General features: G+C 38.7%; 2 protein-coding genes across 3 annotated transcripts; one reads left to right on the forward strand and one right to left on the reverse strand.

Annotated features, from left to right (window-relative positions):
• Positions 1 to 963: 963 nt before the first annotated feature.
• On the forward strand, positions 964 to 15161 carry LOC148895140 (basic immunoglobulin-like variable motif-containing protein). Of its 2 annotated transcripts, none has more exons than XM_089001864.1 (9): positions 964 to 1166; positions 2271 to 2713; positions 3744 to 3870; positions 4895 to 4990; positions 5054 to 5158; positions 6354 to 6581; positions 7573 to 7656; positions 7723 to 7819; positions 15023 to 15161. In XM_089001864.1, the coding sequence occupies exons 2-9, from the start codon at positions 2287 to 2289 to the stop codon at positions 15038 to 15040; spliced, it is 1182 nt and encodes a 393-aa protein (XP_088857990.1). In that variant the 5' UTR covers positions 964 to 1166; positions 2271 to 2286; the 3' UTR covers positions 15041 to 15161. The 2 variants fall into 2 exon arrangements, with proteins under 2 accessions (XP_088857990.1, XP_088857988.1); XM_089001862.1 differs by lacking the exon at positions 15023 to 15161 and adding an exon at positions 10324 to 10567 and having other exon boundaries at positions 965 to 1166.
• On the reverse strand, positions 11488 to 18312 carry LOC148895141 (uncharacterized). The gene is given in 8 exon segments (XM_089001866.1): positions 11488 to 11627; positions 13157 to 13239; positions 14965 to 15170; positions 15231 to 15392; positions 16229 to 16368; positions 16371 to 16498; positions 17374 to 17441; positions 18079 to 18312. Coding segments are annotated over 8 exon segments (990 nt in total). The 5' UTR covers positions 18184 to 18312; the 3' UTR covers positions 11488 to 11529.
• Between the last annotated feature and the right edge of the window lie 307 nt (positions 18313 to 18619).

An 18619-nucleotide genomic window follows, 5' to 3' on the forward strand; every position in this document is an offset into this window, starting at 1 on the left:
GAGCAAATAAGAATAAAGTCAAGAGGAAAGACAAAAAAAGCTCCATTATTCCGTCCGTTCCGCACATTTAAACTGTTGGTTACTAAATAGCTAACAGATAGCAAATAGCTAGCTTGGTAGATAGATACAGTTAGTTAGCCAGATAGCCAGCTAGTGCAATATGCATTTATAGTGTAAATGCATAAAAAAGTACTTTTACAGTGTATAAATTGTATACACAGTAAAAGTACTTTTAAAAATATTGAAACACTATATGAGAATTAAAATGGCCGCACATGTGCTTCCCGCACAGGTATGTGCTATTCTCAAAAATGCAAATAAATACAATGTTTTTCTTGGGAAAAAAAAGGATCACGTGGTGTATTTTCCACCGGTTCCTCGATCCTCTATTTAAAATAAATGACAATCAAATAAGATATTCTTTGCTTTTAGCATCAAACCAACCTGCTCCCACTTGAAGGACCCTCAACATATTCTGGCATACATCGTCTACAGACGCGTTCCCGAACACACAAGTGACTGCCAGGACGCGGACGTACGGCGACGCGAAAGCAACCAAGATGGCCTGGGCGTCGTCGATGCCGCAATCTCTTTCGATGACGAGCAATTTCTCCGACATTTTTGCTTGAAATTTTTGAAAACCAAAGGTCCCTTGACAAACGAAAAATCAGAGGTTAACTTTTCCGAGTAAATTGAACCTCTCTTCCCAAAGGAGGCGAGACGCAATATTCTATCTTTTGATTGGCTAGAAGTGGTGTAATCACTCCGGGGGCGGGTGGGGGGTGAATATGGCGTCGATATAAAATAAACAAAACGTTACTAAATGTACTATAAAAACAAACATTACATTAATAAATCGTCATAAAATTGTTACTCAGTAGTCCCTATGTGAGAATGACTTAAATTTCATTTTTCTGTCCACTAAGAATCTGAATCGTACCCATTCCGGAGAATGGTTTAGTCCTGTTCAGCTAATCCGGAAGTGCACAGAACTCATCGAGGGTTAATTGACGTCCAGGCGAGCTAATGTTGTAAATGTCTTATCAATACGACTTTTTATGTAACATTTTAACACAAAACATTAACCTCGGAGGAGTACGATTTATAGCGCAAATTACGTGGAACAAACATCTTCCTGAGATGATGCGCCTTCCTCAAGTCTAAGGGTAAAATATGATTTTCTTCTGCGGTGTGTGGGTGTGATGTAGGGTTCCATTTACGATGCTTATATAGATTATACAGTATTAGATTATATTTAAAATCACGAGAGAAATGCATTTGAAGAAGCTCACTATAGTTATCCCGTATTATTTTTTAATTAAACGCATTTTTATAATAAAACTTTTTCTAACTCTAAAGGGCTTTTTACCATTGGAAAATGTTTGCCTTTTTTATGCTAAATTATGGATTTTATTTGTCTGGAAAGAAATGTGATATAATAATAATGGATTTCATTTATAAGCACCTTTCTAAACTCTGAAGGTCACTTTACAGTCACAGGATACGTTTTTCTGTGGGTGAGCAGCGGCAGCCACACGTGCCAGCGTTTCCTCACCCGAAAAGTAACTCAAATAGATAGAAAGCTAGCTAGCTACCTAATAGATCGCTAATTGACAGCTAGCTAGGTCGCTAGCCAAATTTCTAATAGATAGCTAGCCAACTAGATAGCAAATAGATAGTTAGCTAGGTAGCGAGCTATGTAGCTAGCTAGATAGCCAGCTAGATAGCTAGCCTGATAGAAAGCTGCATAGCTAGATAAATAAAAAAGTGAAGAGAGGAGAAAATAAATAAGAATATTTGTATTTATCTACCTATCGAGTTCTCTATCTCAGGCTAGCTATCTAGCTGGCTGTCGAGCTCGCTACCTAGCTAACTATTTGCTATTTAGCTGACAGCTATCCAGCTCTCTATCTCAGGCTAGCTATCTAGCTGGCTATCTAGCGAGCTACATAGCTCACAACTTAGCTAACTATCTATTTGCTATTTAGCTAGCTGGCTATTAGATATTTGGCTATCGACCTATCTGGCTATCAATTCACTCAACCCGGAAGTAACTCAAATAGATAGAAAGCGAGCTAATATATAGCTAATAGCTAGCCAGATAGATAGTGAGGTAGCCAGCTAGATAGCTAGTTAGATAGCCAGTTAGATAGCTCAAGTGAGCAACATGGTGTAGCTCCTCATGCTAATACTTAGCATATTTGACAATAAAGCTAAAGAAATTATTAACAGAATGACTGAACTAAACATTTGCATGTATATTTTCTCAGGTGAAGCGAGTCATCCATGCCAAACACATCAGAAGATCCCGCAGGTCCACCAGAAGCATCAAGTATGCAAAAACAAACCATGGGCAAAGAAGAAGATGACCACCGCATGATGGGCTCCCTAGCACGGGACCCTTCTGCCGTTATCACCCGACGAGCGTCCAGTGGCGATCTCCAGCTGCCCCGCACTTTCCCGGTTACGCACTCTCGGGAGAAATTCTACACGGTCTGCTCGGACTATGCTCTTCTCAACCGAGCGGTGAGGAACCAGGATGATGGCGACAAGGCCAACCGTGACTTCCAGTCGGCGGAAGGCTGCCTGATATCCGATGGCGATTGCGACATGGAGGAAGTGAAGGCCCGTAGCGATGCCAAGACCACCACGTTGGCGTGGGAAATCGACACCACCGACTTCAAGGCGGTGCTCACGCGCAAAATTAGAAAGGGTAAAAATGAGAAAATACTCACAATACAAAGTTTTTGGGAGAATATGGGAAGAAGTTATAGGCGTGACATTTTTTTACCCTAAAAAAACTAATAATTGTATGGGAAAAAAAAAGACTTAAAGGACAACCGACATCACTTTTTTTGTTTCTTAACTGACATCAGAAAAACGTTTTATAGCATCTAAAATACCCAAAACACGCAGTATGATATTTTTAGTCAAATGCAAAACACCAATAAAAATGACAAAATGTCCAAAATCTGCAACAACAAAAAAAGAACCCGGAAGTGGCCAGTTTCAGAAGGTCTTGTTGGAGAATCAAAACAATGTCTTCAGATTCGGAGAAGATGCTTTCTTGTTACACATCCAGTTATGAATATGATTCAAATAGTTCTGAAGAGGAAAGCATACATGTTTTCAATAGATTAAATAATTTATTCCGTGCCATTTTGAGGTATCTGGGAGCGGGAAATGTAGCACCAAAAAAAGGCAGAAAATGGCGACCGAGCTCCTGTGAGGAATTAATCAGCCCGTTTCCACAGGCTGATAAATTCCTTACACGGAGCTTTGTCGCCCTCTTCTGCCTCTTTTTGGTGCTACACGAAGTTTTCAGAACAAAGAAAGTACAGCAAAATGCATTGACGTGATGGAAGGACTGCTACAATATGTCCTTTTCTCGGTCAGGGGTGTTCCTTCAGTGACGTCACGTGAGGATTCGTCACCAACTCAAAAACAAGATTCCGGAATATTCAGCGCAAATCTTAAAACGTAAAATATAGCTATATGCGGTGGAATCTTTGTAAAATACGCCCAGTAGAAGTCTTTTCAAGTGATTTTACAAATTATGGACACAACTTGTCCGCCCGGAGGTGTCGGTTGCCCTTTAATTATCAAAATGTATTTTGTTTTTCTTGACATTTTTTCTTTAATATATTTTCATATAATTTTTAATTTCTAATATTACTATCTAATATATTTACAAAAAATGAGCATGGATTATTTAAAAAAACACATTTTCAATGCCTTTTAAGGCAGCATGAAGAAGTGCAGCAGCAAGAAGATGAAGCCAGACCAAGTCAGCCAGAACTTCCGCGACATCCCACCTCACCCCTCGCTGGAAGACGTCAAACAGAGGAAAGTTCTCGATCTCCGAAGATGGTAATAATAATAATAATAATAATAATAATAATAATAAATAAGAGATACAGCCACATGCGCCAGCGTTCACTCAAACCAGCATTAACTGAAATTCATAGAAAGCTAGCTAGCTAGCTAACAGATGGCTGATAGATAGCTAGCTAGACAGTTAGCTAACTAGTTAGATAGCCATATAGCTCAAATAGCCAGCTACATAGCTAGTTAGGTAGCCAGATAGCAAATAGATAACAAATGGACAGCAAATAGATAGCTAACTAACTAGCTGGCTAGCTAGCTATCTATCTATTAGCTATCTATTTGCTGTCATTTAGCTCTACCTAGCTGGCTATTAGCTGTCTATTATCAATCTAACTAACTAGCTGGCTATCTATTTGCTGTCTATTAGCTATCTAACTAGCTGGCTGGCTATCCATTTTCTGTCTATTAGCTATAGAACTAAATAGCTGGTTATCTAGCTAGCGATCTATATTTGCTGTCTATTAGCTAGCTAACTTACTAGCTGGCTATCTATTTGCTGTCTATTATCTAACGATTGAGCTGGCTATCTAGCTAGCTATCTATTTTCTGTATTAGCTAACTAACTGGCTATCTAGATGGCTATGTATTTACAGTCTAATAGCTATCTAACCATCTAGCTAGCTATCTATTTGCTGTCTATTAGCTAACTATTTGCTGTCTATTAGCTATCTGACTAATTGGCTGGTTATCTATTTAGCTATCTATTCGCTATCTGTCTAGGTGGCTAGCTATTAACTAGCTATTAGCTAGCTAGCTTCCTGGTTGAGTGAACGCTGGCGCATGTGGATGCCGCTGCTCACCCACAGAAAAACTGATCCTGTGACTGTAAAGTGACCTTGAGAGTTTTGAAAGGCGCTTAGAAATCAAATGTATTATTATTATTATTATTATTATAGCAAATGGATAGCCAGCTACCTAGATAGCAAATAGATAGCCAGCTAGGTACACTCACAAGTGCATATTCATGAACTTAATTTTTTTTTAATTTATATTGTTTTGTTGCCAGGTACTGCATCAGCCGACCGCAGTACAAAACATCGTGCGGTATATCGTCACTGGTGTCCTGCTGGAACTTCTTGTATAGCTCGCTGGGGGCAGGAAGGTAAAAAAAAAAACCGTCATCACACATGAAATGTTTCCCGCTGACGATTTGTTTCCTTGCTAGTCTGCCGCCGATCTCCCAGGAAGAGGCGCTCCACATCCTGGGCTACCAGCCACCTTTTGACGAGATCAAATTTGGGCCTTTCACGGGCAACGCCACCCTCATGAGGTAGGATGTGAAAATTAGATCTGATGAATGGAAGAAAAAAAATATATTTTGAGGGGTTGGTTATACAGTAATCCCTCCTTTATCGCTGTTAATGCGGACCGGGACCAACTGCGATAGATGAAAAACAGCAATGTAGCAAACCCTATATATAAAATGGTAAATTTACATGGGAATGAAGACAGTGATACCTCGGTTTACGAACCCCTTGGCTTACGAACTTTTCGGTTTACCAACGTTACATTTACAAACTATTTTTCGGGACACACACACACGGAGTGCCGCAATGAGTGATGTGTCGTTCACGAATGAGCCCGTTCTCCTAACAAGAAAATAGCAGCCGACTGTTTTTGTCCTCTATTCCACGCCCCATCAATTTACAATTGATAGTAAACATTGAAGTTTGGACTTGTTTCAACTTTGATATTTCAAAAGCAGAGTGTAGACTGCAAGGTTAAAATATCACATCAATCAGGCTCCACAAATAACCCGCACAAGCCATCTGTACACTCGATGCAAAAAGCTATCAACCCAGCTAAACAACACAATTGATGATGAACAAGGTAAAATTATCGCAGAGAAACCACCTACAAGGGATTATTCCTTAAGATGGTGAAAGAAGAAGGCTACGTTCCTCATCAAGCGTTTAATGCTGAGGAAACCAGCCATTCCATCAAGCCATCAACGACCATCACAAAGGTCAATAAAATGACTTTATTGTATAGTACAGTTTATTTCTTTAATTATAATACCATAGCACATTTAGTATACATAAAATAAGGTATATTTTGTGTAGTTTTAAGGCTTAGAAAATTAGAAAGTAGAAAATGATGTTTTATGGGGACCTGGGAACGAATTATTCTCATTTTAATGGTTTCCTATGGGAAATTAATTTTTGGGATACACACTTTTCGCCTTACACACTCTGTCTGGGAACCAATTAAGTTCGTAAGCCAAGGTATCACTATATAACAAAGCGCTAACATGGACAAAAGGCAAATTGCCCTGTTGTGGAAGGGAGAAAAACATGGCCAGAGGTCTGACCGGCGCTTTATCTGCACACCCGCAAAAAAAAAAAAAAAAAAACTAAAACCCGAAAAAAAAAAATGGGAAATGGTGCTCCACGTCACATTTTTCAATTCCCAAATAAATCTGGGAATGGCAACCAATGAGTTAACATGATCCGCGCTCTCTCAAGGTGGTTCCGGCAAATCAACGACTACTTCCGCGTGCGGGGTTGCTCGTACATCCTGTACAAACCGCACGGCAAACACAAGACTGCGGGCGAGACGGCGGAGGGAGCCTTAGCCAAACTGATGCTCGGCCTCCGCGACGACGCCATGGCCTACGTGTACCACTGCCAGAACCACTACTGCTGCCCACTCGGATTCGAGGCCACGCCCCTTAAAGCAGCCAAGGCCTACAGGTTGACACCGGACCACGTTTGTTTACTACCTTAATGCATACCTGTCAACTAAGCACAGTGATACCTCGGTTTACGAACCCCTTGGCTTACGAACTTTTCGGTTTACCAACGTTACATTTATGTAAATTTTACCTTGGCATACAAACTATTTTTCGGGAAACACACAGAGCGCCACAATGAGTGATGTGTCGTTGGCGAACGAGCCTGTTCTCCTAACAAGAAAATGGCAGCCGACTGTTTTTGTCCTCTATCCCCCGCCCCAGTCTTCGGTTAAAGCCACATGATTGGTCAACAACGCAACAGTGAAGGGGCGGGGGGGGTTAAACATTAAAGAGACAGGCAGACGACAGAGAGAGTGTGACAAAATGGATAGAAAACAGTGAAATTTGGACTCGTTTCAACTTTGATAGTTCAAAGGCAGAGTGTAGACTGCAAGGTTAAAATATCCTATCAATCAGGCTCCACAAATAACCCGCACAAGCCATCTGTACACTTGATGCAAAAAGCTATCAACCTAGCTAAACAGAACACAATGATGAGGAACAAGGTAAAATTATCGCATAGAAAGCACCATCAAGTGTTTAATGCTGATGAAACCGGCCACTCCATTCCATCAAGACATCAACAACCATCAAAAAAGGTAAATAAAACGACTTTATTGTCCAGTACAGTTTATTTATTTAATTATAATACCATAGCGCATTTATTATACGTAAAATAAGTATTTTTTTGTGTAGTTTTAAGGATTATTTAGTAGAAAATTCTGTTTTATGGGGACCTGGGAACGGATTATTCTCATTTTAATGGTTTCCTATGGGAAATTAATTTTTGGGATACACACTTTTCGCCTTACACACTCTGTCTGGGAACCAATTAAGTTTGTAAGCCAAGGTATCACTGTACTTTTATTCTTTCAGAAGTTGTCAGGTATGTTGATGTAAAACAGAATGTAGAACAGATTGAAATAAAACGTGGTCCTCGTTTTGGCTAGGGGTCCTTTGCCCACCAACGAAATGGAACACTGGATCCTGATCGGAGAACCCAGCAGGAAGCACGCGGCCATCCACTGTAAAAAGTAAGCCTTGTTTATTGTCCTTCACGCTTGCTCTTCTCTGACGATGTTTTTGTTCGTGTCGCACAGGTGGATGGACATCGTCACCGACCTCAACACTCAAAATCCAGAATATTTGGATATAAGGCACATGGAGAAGGGCATTCAGAGGCGCACGACCAAAAAAGTAAGCCTTCCTTGTTTCTAGTTAAATTTGACTTCATGAGGTTTTTGATTTCAGGGATGATTCTTTGGGCAAATTGATTAAAACAAAATGACATTTATCCAAAAATGTGGTGTGAAATTTGGCTGTGAAATCATGAGATGTTGAAATATTGCCAGAGCGATCACATTATTTGAAGTACAGTGATACCTTGGCTTACGAACTTAATTGGTTACCAGACAGAGTGTGTAAGGCGAAAAGTGTGTATCCCAAAAATTAATTTCCCATAGGAAACCATTAAAATGAGAATAATCCGTTCCCAGGTCCCCATAAAACATTATTTTCTACTAAATAATCCTTAAAACTACACAAAATATACCTTATTTTACGTATAATAAATGTGCTATGTTATTATAATTAAAGAAATAAACTGTACTATACAATAAAGTCATTTTATTTACCTTTTTTGATGGTTGTTGATGGCTTGATGGAATGGAGTGGCCGGTTTCATCAGCATTAAACACTTGATGAGGAATGTAGCCTTCTTCTTTCACCATCTTAAGGAATTGATCCCTTGTAGGTGCTTTTTTCTGCGATAATTTTACCTTGTTCCTCATCAATTCTGTTCTGTTTAGCTGGGTTGATAGCTTTTTTTCATCAAGTGTACAGATGGCTTGTGCGGGTTCTTTTCTGGAGCCTGATTGATGGGAATTTTAACCTTGCAGTCTACACTCTGCCTTTGAGCTATCAAAGTTGAAGCAAGTCCAAATTTCAGTTTCCTATCCATTTTGTCACTTTCTTTCTGCCGTCTGCATGTCTTTTTAATGTTTAAACCACCTCCCCTCACTGCTGCGTTCTTGACCAATCACGTGGCTTTAACCGAAGACTGGGGGTGGGGAATAGAGGACCAAAACAAGCCGGCTGCCATTTTCTTATTTGGAGAACGGGCTAGTTCGCGAACGACACATCACTCGTTGTGGCAGCTCCGTGTGTATCCCGAAAAGTAGTTTGTATGCCAAGGTAAAATGTTCATAAATGTAACGTTCGTAAACCGAAAAGTTCGGAAGCCAAGGGGTTCGTAAACCGAGGTATCACTGTATCTTCATTATGTCCTTGAATTTGAGATGCGTTTGTTGTCACAAGACAAAATTTTGCCTGAGGGATGAACATTATTGTCAGAACACGAATATCTGAAAAGCTCTGATCAAGACTATTAACTCATTCACTGCCCGACGATGTGCAAAAATAATAAATAATCATAATAATTCATTCACTTGATAAGCGCCTTTCAAAACTACTGCAGTGCCAGGGTTTTTGTCATAGTCACTCAAATTGCAAGACCCACAGAATATTGAGTTTTAGGACTACATAAACATTGAATTCAGCGTAAGAAACCTTACTCTCTTCTTTCATTCGTTAAAAAAAAAAGTTAATTCCTAAGTTATACGAATCTGGAGTTATCTGAGCTTGAAATGGGGGTGGCTGTACAAAATACAATACAATACCTGTACATACATCTTGATTTATATAGCGCTTTAACAACAGCTGATGCCGGGAAAAAAAAGGATGGACAAAAGGGAAATGCTGCCTCATCGTGGAATGGAAAAAACATTGCCAGAGGTCTGACCAGTGCTTTATCAGCTCCCCACAAGAAAAACAAAACCCGAAAAAAAATTGCTGCTTTCATTTGGGAATGTCAGTGAATTTTCACTGACACATTTTTGCACATCGTCTGGCAGTGAATGAGTGAAGGAATATTGGAAAATTGATAAAATAATGATATCAAAGCACTCATAAAAACCATAACGTTAAACGTGATAGGCAGCTGCATTTTTTATTACATCATCATATTTCATCACCATATAAGGGCATATTGACCAAATAGCTACACGTGATATCTGCCCTCATTGAAACCTCAAATCTGAGGAATGAGCACACACGGTTTGTCGCCAATGCAGACACTCCCCTACTTACAAACATTCAAGTTACGAACAATGATACATACGAACATTTTTGTAGTAACATACAGAATTTTCTCTCCAGTTGTACATGTACATATCTTTATAGAGCAATATATTTTATGCAATGTTTATTTTTCAGTACAAACCAATATAGGTTACTTATACAAGCCGGAAACGGTCGTAAGTTGAAACGATTGTAAGTCGAAATGGTTGTAAGTCGAAATCCATTCAAAATGTTGAATAGAGACTCTGAGGCTAAATGACTCACTAGCGCGTTGCGGTGCTAGGCATAGAATTTAAAATTTAAAAATAGGGTCTGGAGGTCGTAAGTATGGGGTATGGGTGGTTGTAAGTCGAACTGGTCGTAAGTCGGATGTTACCTCTATAAGCCTTACACACACATTCCATCCAAAATATAGCACTGAAGCAACTTACAAACAAATTCACCTTACGGACGACCGTTCGGAATGTACGTCGTTCGTAAGTTGGGGAGCGTCTGTGGATTTATGACCGTATTGAATTTTCTGGAGGGGGGAGAAGCAAAAACGCCATGTCGTTGGTTCTCAGGTGGGTGGGAACCTACACTGCATTATGGCCTTCCAACGCGTCAACTGGCAAAAACTGAGCCCCTGGGCCCTCAACCTGGAAAACTTACGACACGCCGCCGCCGGCGAGGAGCAGGAAACTAAATGTCTTTCCGATCTGGGACGCTCGGACAGCCACAAAGACGTCCCCTGGAAGCGGATGTCCAGTATGGAAGACAACAGACAGAAAAGCTCGCCCGACAGCGACGAGGATGATGGCAAATGAACACGCGTGAAAAGTACAGTGATACCTTGGCTTACGAACTTAATTGCTTCCCAGACAGTGTGAGGCGAAAAGTGTGTATCCCAAAAATTAATTTCCTATAGGAAACCATTAAAATGAGAATAATCCGTTCCCAGGTCACCATAAAACATAATTTTCTAACTACTTTCTAATTTTCTGAGCCTTAAAACTACACAAAATATACCTTATTTTATGTATAATAAATGTGTGATGGTATTATAATTAAAGACATAAACTGTACTTATAATAGAGTCGTTTTATTGACCTTTGTGATGGTCGTTGATGGCTTGATGGAATGGAGTGGCCATTTCATCAGTATTAAACACTTGATGAGGAACGTAACCTTCTTCTTTCACCATCTTGAGGAATGATCCCTTGGAGGTGCTTTTTCTGTGATAATTTTACCTAGTTCTTCATCAATTTGTGTTCTGTTTAGCTGGGTTGATAGCTTTTTGCATCAAGTGTACAGATGGCTTGTGCGGGTTTTTTGTGGAGCCTGACTGATGGGAATTTTAACCTTGCAGTCTACACTCTGCCTTTGAACTATCAAAGTTGAAATGATTCCAAATTTCACTGTTTTCTATCCATTTTATCACTCTCTCTGTGTCATCTGCCTGTCTCTTTAATGTTTAACCCCCCCCCCTCCCCCACTGGTGCGTTCTTGACCAATCATGTGGTTTTAACCGAATAATGGGGGCGGGGAATAGAGGACAAAAACAAGTTGGCTGCCATTTTCTTGTTAGGAGAATCATTCATTGTGGCGTTCCGTGTGTATCCTGAAAAGAGTTCATATGCCAAGGTAAAATGTTCGTAAATGTAACGTTTGTAAACCGAAAAGTTCGTAAGCCAAGGGGTTCGTAAACCGAGGTATCACTGTAACGCGAAAGTGGTGCCAAACAATTTCCTCGAGTGGACTAAGGCGCATTTTCATACACAAATTTAGTGTTACATTCCCACGTCGGCTTCATCCTTCGTTGGGTGACGTGTTTCCAAGTGCCGTCTTAGCTCGCCAATTTGATCCGGACGTACGCGACAGCAACCGCCTGACAAGACAAACATTTGAAATTCATGTCAGAAAATGATACCATGTTAAAAAAAAAAAACAAAAAAAACATTTCTCATATGTGGTGATTTGACGCTGAAATTCAGGTGTAAATAAATTTGCCATTTCATCAATTTTTTTCGGTGTCTGACTTTATTTTTAAGTATGACTTGGTGCTTGCTTCACTCTTTATTTACTACTACTACTATTACTAGTAATAGTACTAGTCATAGTCATGGTAATAATAATAGTAATAATAATAATAATAATAATAATAATAATAATAATAATAATAATAATAATAATAATAATAATAATAAGAAATAAATAAAATAATAATAATAAATAAAATAATAATAATAAATAAAATAATAATAATCAGAAAACCTTTATTTGTCCCACAATTGGGAAATTTGCAATAATAATAATATAAAAAAATAATAGTAATAATAATAATAAATAAATAAAAATCAGAATCAGAAACCTTTATTCGTCCCACAATGGGGAAATTTGCAATAATAATAATAAAAACAACAATAATAATAATAATAATAAAAATCAGAATCAGAAACCGTTATTCGTCCCACAATGGGGAAATTTGCAATAATAATAATAATAAAATAATAATAATAATAAAAAGAACAATGATAAGAAATAATAATAAAAAGAATAAAATTAATAATAAAAATATATATAAATATATATATATTAAAAACATAAAACATAAAAACCTATAACAAATATATTTAAAAATAATACAAAAAAAATATAAAATAATAATAATAGTAATAATAATATATTTCATGCATAAGGTTTAAGTTGATTTATGGCTCTATAACTGGATCTGAAAATGCTTTTTCTTTATGTGTGTTAATTGATTGATGACCCCTGTTGCTTGTCAAATTTGATGTGGGACTGTTCTGTTTTTTAGGTATTAACTCATTCACTGCCAGACAATGTGCAAAAAAATGTGGCCGCTCCAGTACCAGGGTTTTTGTCACTGTCACTTGAATTCCAGGACCCACCCACAGAATATATAGTGCCACTTAGCAGTTTTTTTGACAACGATACTAGTGCAGCGTGTTCTACCGGAAACAAATTCCTTGTGTGTCCTACATACTTGGCAATAAAGATGATTCTGATTCTGATTCTGAATATTGAGTTTTAGGACTACATAAATATTCAAGATATATATATATATATATATATATATATATATATATATATATATATATATATATATATATATATATATATATATATATATATATATATATATATATAAGAAACCTTACACTCTCTTTTTTTTTCATCAGAAAAAAATAGTTAATTCCTATGAAATTTAGTATTTATGATTATTATTATTATATTTGGAAAATGTTTTTCATTCTTTGAAGGCCTTATAGCTCGATGCGCCCTATATATGGAAATACTTTGAAAATACAACATTCATTGGGGGTGCGCCTTATACTCCAGTGCGCCTTATACACCGGAAAAAAAAAAAACTAGCTAAATAATTGTAAACCTTACCGATCAAAGCAGCCCCTTGCTTGATCCAAATGTCATTTAGAGCCGGTATGGTTGTTGATGCTTTCCCTGATGTCTGCCGCCATCTTGAACAAAATCGAAATTTGACTTGATAGAAATTGTCAAACATAAAGTCTGTGTGCCCTGCCATTAACTCATTCACTGCTAGACGATGTGCAAAAAAAAAAAATGTGTCCACTCCAGTGCCAGGGTTTTTGTCATTATCACTCAAATTGCAGGACCCACAGGATATTGAGTTTTAGGACTACATTCACATACATCAATCCAGCGTTAGAAATCATAGACTCTCATCTTTTATATAAAAAAAATAAGTAAAAGTGTTAATTCCTAAGTTATATGGGTCTGGAGTTATCTGAGCTTCAAATGGGGGTGGCTGTCCAAAATACAATGCAATACATCCATATTGATTTTATAGCGCTTTAACAACAGATGAAGCTGTAACAAAGCGCTAACATGGAAAAAGGAGACATGCTGCCCCCTTGTGAAAAATAAAAAAAACACTGTCAGAGGTCTGACCAGCGCTTTATCAGCACCCTCGCTAGAAAAATAAAACATTCGGGAATGGCACTCTTACACCATACTTTTCAATTCCCAAATAAATTTGGGAATGGCAGTGAATGAGTTAATTAGCTGGCAACTGGTTCAGTGTGTCCCCCCATGCCCACCACCCGAAGACAGATGATGGAATAAGTGCTCATTTTTTTGTTTCTAAAAATTGATTGTAGTGATACCTTGGCTTACGAACCCCTTGGCTTATGAACTTTTCAGTTTACGAACGTTAAATTTATGAAAATTTTACCTTGGCATACGAACTATTTTTCGGGATACACACGGAGCTGCCACAATGAGTGATGTGTCGTTCGCGAATGAGATCGTTCTCTGATAAGAAAATGGCGGCCGACATTTTTTTTTGTCCTCTATTCTCCGCCCCCAGTCTTCGGTTAAAACCACATGATTGGTCAAGAACGCAGCAGTGAGGGGAGGTGGTTTAAACATTAAAGAGGTAGGCAGACGACAGAGAGAGAGTGACCAAATGGATTTCAACTTTGATAGTTCAAAGCAGAGTGTGGACTGCAAGGTTAAAATTCTCATCAATCAGGCTCCACAAATAACCCGCACAAGCCATCTGTACACTTGATGCAAAAAGTTATCAACCCAGCTAAACAGAACACAATTGATGAGGAACTAGGTAAAATTATAGCAGAGAAAGCACTTACAAGGGATCATTCCTCAAGATGGTGAAAGAAGAAGGCTACGTTCCTCATCAAGTGTTTAATGCCAATGAAAGCGGCCACTCCATTCCATCAAGCCATCAACGACCATCACAAAGGTAAATAAAACCACTTTATTATACAGTCCTGTTTATTTCTTTAATTATAATACCATAGCACATTTATTATACATAGAATAAGGTATATTTTGTGTCGTTTTCAGGCTAAGAAAATCAGAAAGTAGAAATACAGTAAAGTCTCGTTATATCGATATTCAAGGGAGTCCGAAAAAATATCGATATAACCGGGACTATCGATATATCCGACCCTGTTTGCATGTAATTTTCTCTGTGCGTGCATAGAAATAGTATCGATATAACCAGGACTATCGATATATCCGATATCGATATAACGGGACTTTACTGTATATGTTTTATGGGGACCTAGGAACGGATTATTCTCATTTTAATGGTTTCCTGTGGGAAATTAATTTTTGGGATACACACTTTTCACCTTACACACTGTGTCTGGGAAGCAATTAAGTTCGTAAGGCAAGATATCACTGTATTATCAACTCACCCCTGCTCAGTGTCCCACTCCTCCCCGCTGTTGGGATACACCACCCATCTCCTATCAGGGTTCCTCAAGGCCATAACCGAGTCCAAGAGAGGCTCCACCCATTCCGGAGGACAACAGTTGACCCCCACAGCCAACACCTGCGTGGACCTGCCCACCACACGGACGCCATCTTGCAGCAGGCAGCCGTCCGATAGATGCTTCCCGTCCTGACGCAGCGGTACAAAATTCATTTTGCGAATGAGCCGTCATGATTGGTCTCTTCTTACCTTGCAAGAGAAAGAAATCCAGGCGTTGCAATTTGGGAATTCCCGGAGAATCTCGGCCAATGCCTGTGCTTCTTTGACACTCGGGATGGTCTCCAAGGCGACGACCTCTGCTCCCGCCGCGGCCAGACACTCCAGCTGAGGTCGATGCCAAGCTTTCAACTCCTTGAAATGTAAGAGATTTCAGTTGAAGGAATTTATCTTGATCTGCCTTTCGCTCTTGAGCAAGGTAAACTGACTTAATCACAGTTGACATTTGATTTTTGTAAAATATTCAATCTTTATTGATTGCAAAATTGATTTATCCCCCTAATTAATAGTCTAATTTAATCCTTATCTTTGTTTTTATGTTTATGACCTTTTTCAAGAATAACATGGGCTCAAGAATGGAACCCTGAGGGACGCCGCAGCTTTTTTTTTTTTTTTTTTTTTGCTAGCTAGCTATTCACTATCGAGCTGGCTGGCTAGCTAGGTATCTGTTGGCTATCGATTGGCTAGCTAGCTTTCTATCTATTTGAGTTACTTCCGGGTCGAGTGTATGCTGGCGGGTGTGGCTGCCGCTGCTCACCCGCACAAAAACTTATCCTGTGACTGTAAAGTGACCTTAAGAGTTTTGAAAGGCGCTTATAAATGAAATGTATTATTATTATTATTGTTGTTATTTGCTAGCGATTTGCTATGTATTAGCTATCTAGCTGGCTATCTAGCTATCGAGCTAGCTATCTATTCACTAACTGGTTTCCTATTTGGCTGGCTGACTATCTAGCTAGGTATCTGTTGGCTATTGATTGCTAGCTAGCTAGCTAGATTGCTATCTATTTAAGCTACTTTTTATTACTTTAGGGTTGAGTGAACGCTGGCGCGCGTGGCTGCCACTGCTCACCCGCACAAAAACTTATCCTGTGACTGTAAAGTGACCTTGAGAGTTTTGAAAGGCGCTTATAAATGAAATGTATTATTATTATGATTATTATTCTTATTTATTTTGCTATGCGTCTCACCTCTACGCTCATTTTGTCAGCATATGCTCCACTGTACTCTGAGCCGTCATGAAGAAAGGCTCCGTAAGGTCCCACGGATGCCGCGACCGCCACAGGGCGGGTTGCCCGCTTTCCACGACTAAACGCCATCACCGCCTCTTGGCCAGACGAACGCCGGATGCCAGCAGTTCTTTGGCGGCATCCGAACTGACACCCAAGTGCTGGACGAAGCCTTGGATTGTAGCCTGGTAAGTGGCGCTGGTGATGACGTCGACACCGCTCAGGAGGAAGCTGATGGCATGTCAGATACTTGTCAACCAGCAGTTAAGAGACATTAGTTTCAAGGACAACCGACACCATTTTTGTTGTTTCCTAACTGACATTAAAAAAACGTTTTATAGCATCTAAAATACCCATAACATGCAGGCTGATATTTTTAGCCAAATGCAAAACACCAATAAAAAAATGACTTAAAGTGTCCCAAAACTACTTCAAAATGACCCCGGAAATGGCGAGTTTCAGAAAGTCCCGCCCCCTTGTTCGTGACGTCACGCCAAGATGTCTTGCCTTGCTCGGGAATCAAAACAATGGCTTCAGATTTGGAGATGCTTTCTTGTTACTCATCCAGTTATGAATATGATTCAAATAGTTCTGAAGAGGAAAGCATAAATGTTTGCAATTTATTAAAGAAGTCCTTCCATGTCATTTTGAGGCGTCTGGACTCCAATGTAGCGTCCCAGAAAATGCACAAGATGGCGCCCAAGCTCCGTTGGAAATGGGCTGCTGGGAATTTGTCAACTAGTATCAAATAGTAGTCTTGGTGCAACACACAACTATTCACCATCGCGTTATTTATGCGTTTTCCTTCTAATTTCGCCATAAACACAAAGTTTTCAGAACAAAGTACCTAAAATGCATTGTGTGTCGCTTTCTCGGTCAGGGGCGTTCCCTCCGTGACGTCACGTCAAGCATCGTCATCAACTCGAAAACAAGACTTCCTATATATTCAGCGCGAGTCTTAAAAGGTAAAATATAGCCGTATGCCGTGGAATCTTTGTAAAATACGCTCAGTCGAAGTCATTTGAAGTGATTTTACAAATTATGGACACAACTTGTGCGGAGGTGTCGGTTGTCCTTTAAGAGACATTATTTAACAGGAAACAAACCTGTGATGAGCAGCTTTGATAGCTTGAGGGTTGGTGTGCAACAGCCTGGCACTCCATAATGGATCTCCCTATAATATTGAAAATAATTATAATTAAGTGATACATTTTCCATGCTCATAACATAAACCACACGTTATTGCGGCTATCATGAGACGAATTCTACAAAAAATAAGTTGACTAAGTGACAACTCATCACACATAAAAAATAAAATGAAATAAAAATCACAATGTTCGGCACTCATACAATCAGGATAGCAATGTTTTTATCACTCACGTGATATTAAAATGGTATTTGAATCCACCGAAAATCACTACCATTAAAAATATTGTTTACATGAGTGTTATGGCAAAAGATCCTCTTTCATGTGTATGGTTCACTTTTTATCTGCATGGGTCACAATGCGCAATCACAAAATATGTGTAAACATAAACCTACATTATTTAAATAATGTTTAAATTTAATGTATTAATAATAACAATAATATTTATAATAATAAAAATAATACATGTATAAGTGCCTTTCAAAACACTCAAGGACACTACGTCACAGGATAAGTTTCCCGAAAATGTTCAAACAGTTCTTTACAGAGTAAATTATACAAAAATATTTCACCAGTACTATATAAATAAGAAACGTAAAAGAAAGCAAATTTATAATTTGTAGTGTGGAGTAATAAAATGAAAATATGTTATAGTCGTTTTTACCTGTAAACGTGCCCCTTGTGCCTCCAATTCTGTGGCTAACCCGCCATCCAAAAGCAAAACTCCCCCATGTTCCGAGTTATTTCTCAGTCGAGCCCGTAAATTCATCAAAAACCACAATGACGGAACACAAAAATTAATAAAATGTCAATGTAATTGAACTCTTAAATTCGTAAACATAACCTGACCTCTATCGCACGCTTTTCTTTCTATGTTGTGCTTCCGGGTTCGAAGCAAGTTCAAGTGTTGCGTTCATGAACTGAAACCAACACGTCGGATGACTTTCACACTGTCAACAAATATCCAGTAGATGACGCCCTTAGACATTGTTTTTGTTGTGTCTTAAACGAAACCGAAAGTAATTAGTTTTTTATTTTATTCCACGTGTAATTTCCCCTCTTACCGATATTTACATTCCTGCCATTAAAAGTAATTAACTCCCCTTTTGAATAATGTATTGGATAAATTGTTACATTGTTACTTCGAACTTGCCCATAGTTCCCATCGAAACCAATGCGGCGTTCATAATCCTCAGAAATTAACC

This window comes from Hippocampus bargibanti, linkage group LG07 (assembly GCF_051943395.1).
Source record: "Hippocampus bargibanti isolate YZ-2025 linkage group LG07, ASM5194339v1, whole genome shotgun sequence".
Classification (NCBI taxonomy): domain Eukaryota; kingdom Metazoa; phylum Chordata; class Actinopteri; order Syngnathiformes; family Syngnathidae; genus Hippocampus; species Hippocampus bargibanti.

Excerpts from the sequence above, each read along its gene's own strand:
- LOC148895140 (XM_089001862.1), top strand. The coding sequence starts at position 2,287 with ATGCCAAACACATCAGAAGATCCCGCAGGTCCACCAGAAGCATCAAGT. Across the intron at positions 4,991-5,053 it reads AGCTCGCTGGGGGCAGGAAG|TCTGCCGCCGATCTCCCAGG; the intron begins GTAAAAAAAAAA and ends TTTCCTTGCTAG. Across the intron at positions 5,159-6,353 it reads GGCAACGCCACCCTCATGAG|GTGGTTCCGGCAAATCAACG; the intron begins GTAGGATGTGAA and ends CGCTCTCTCAAG.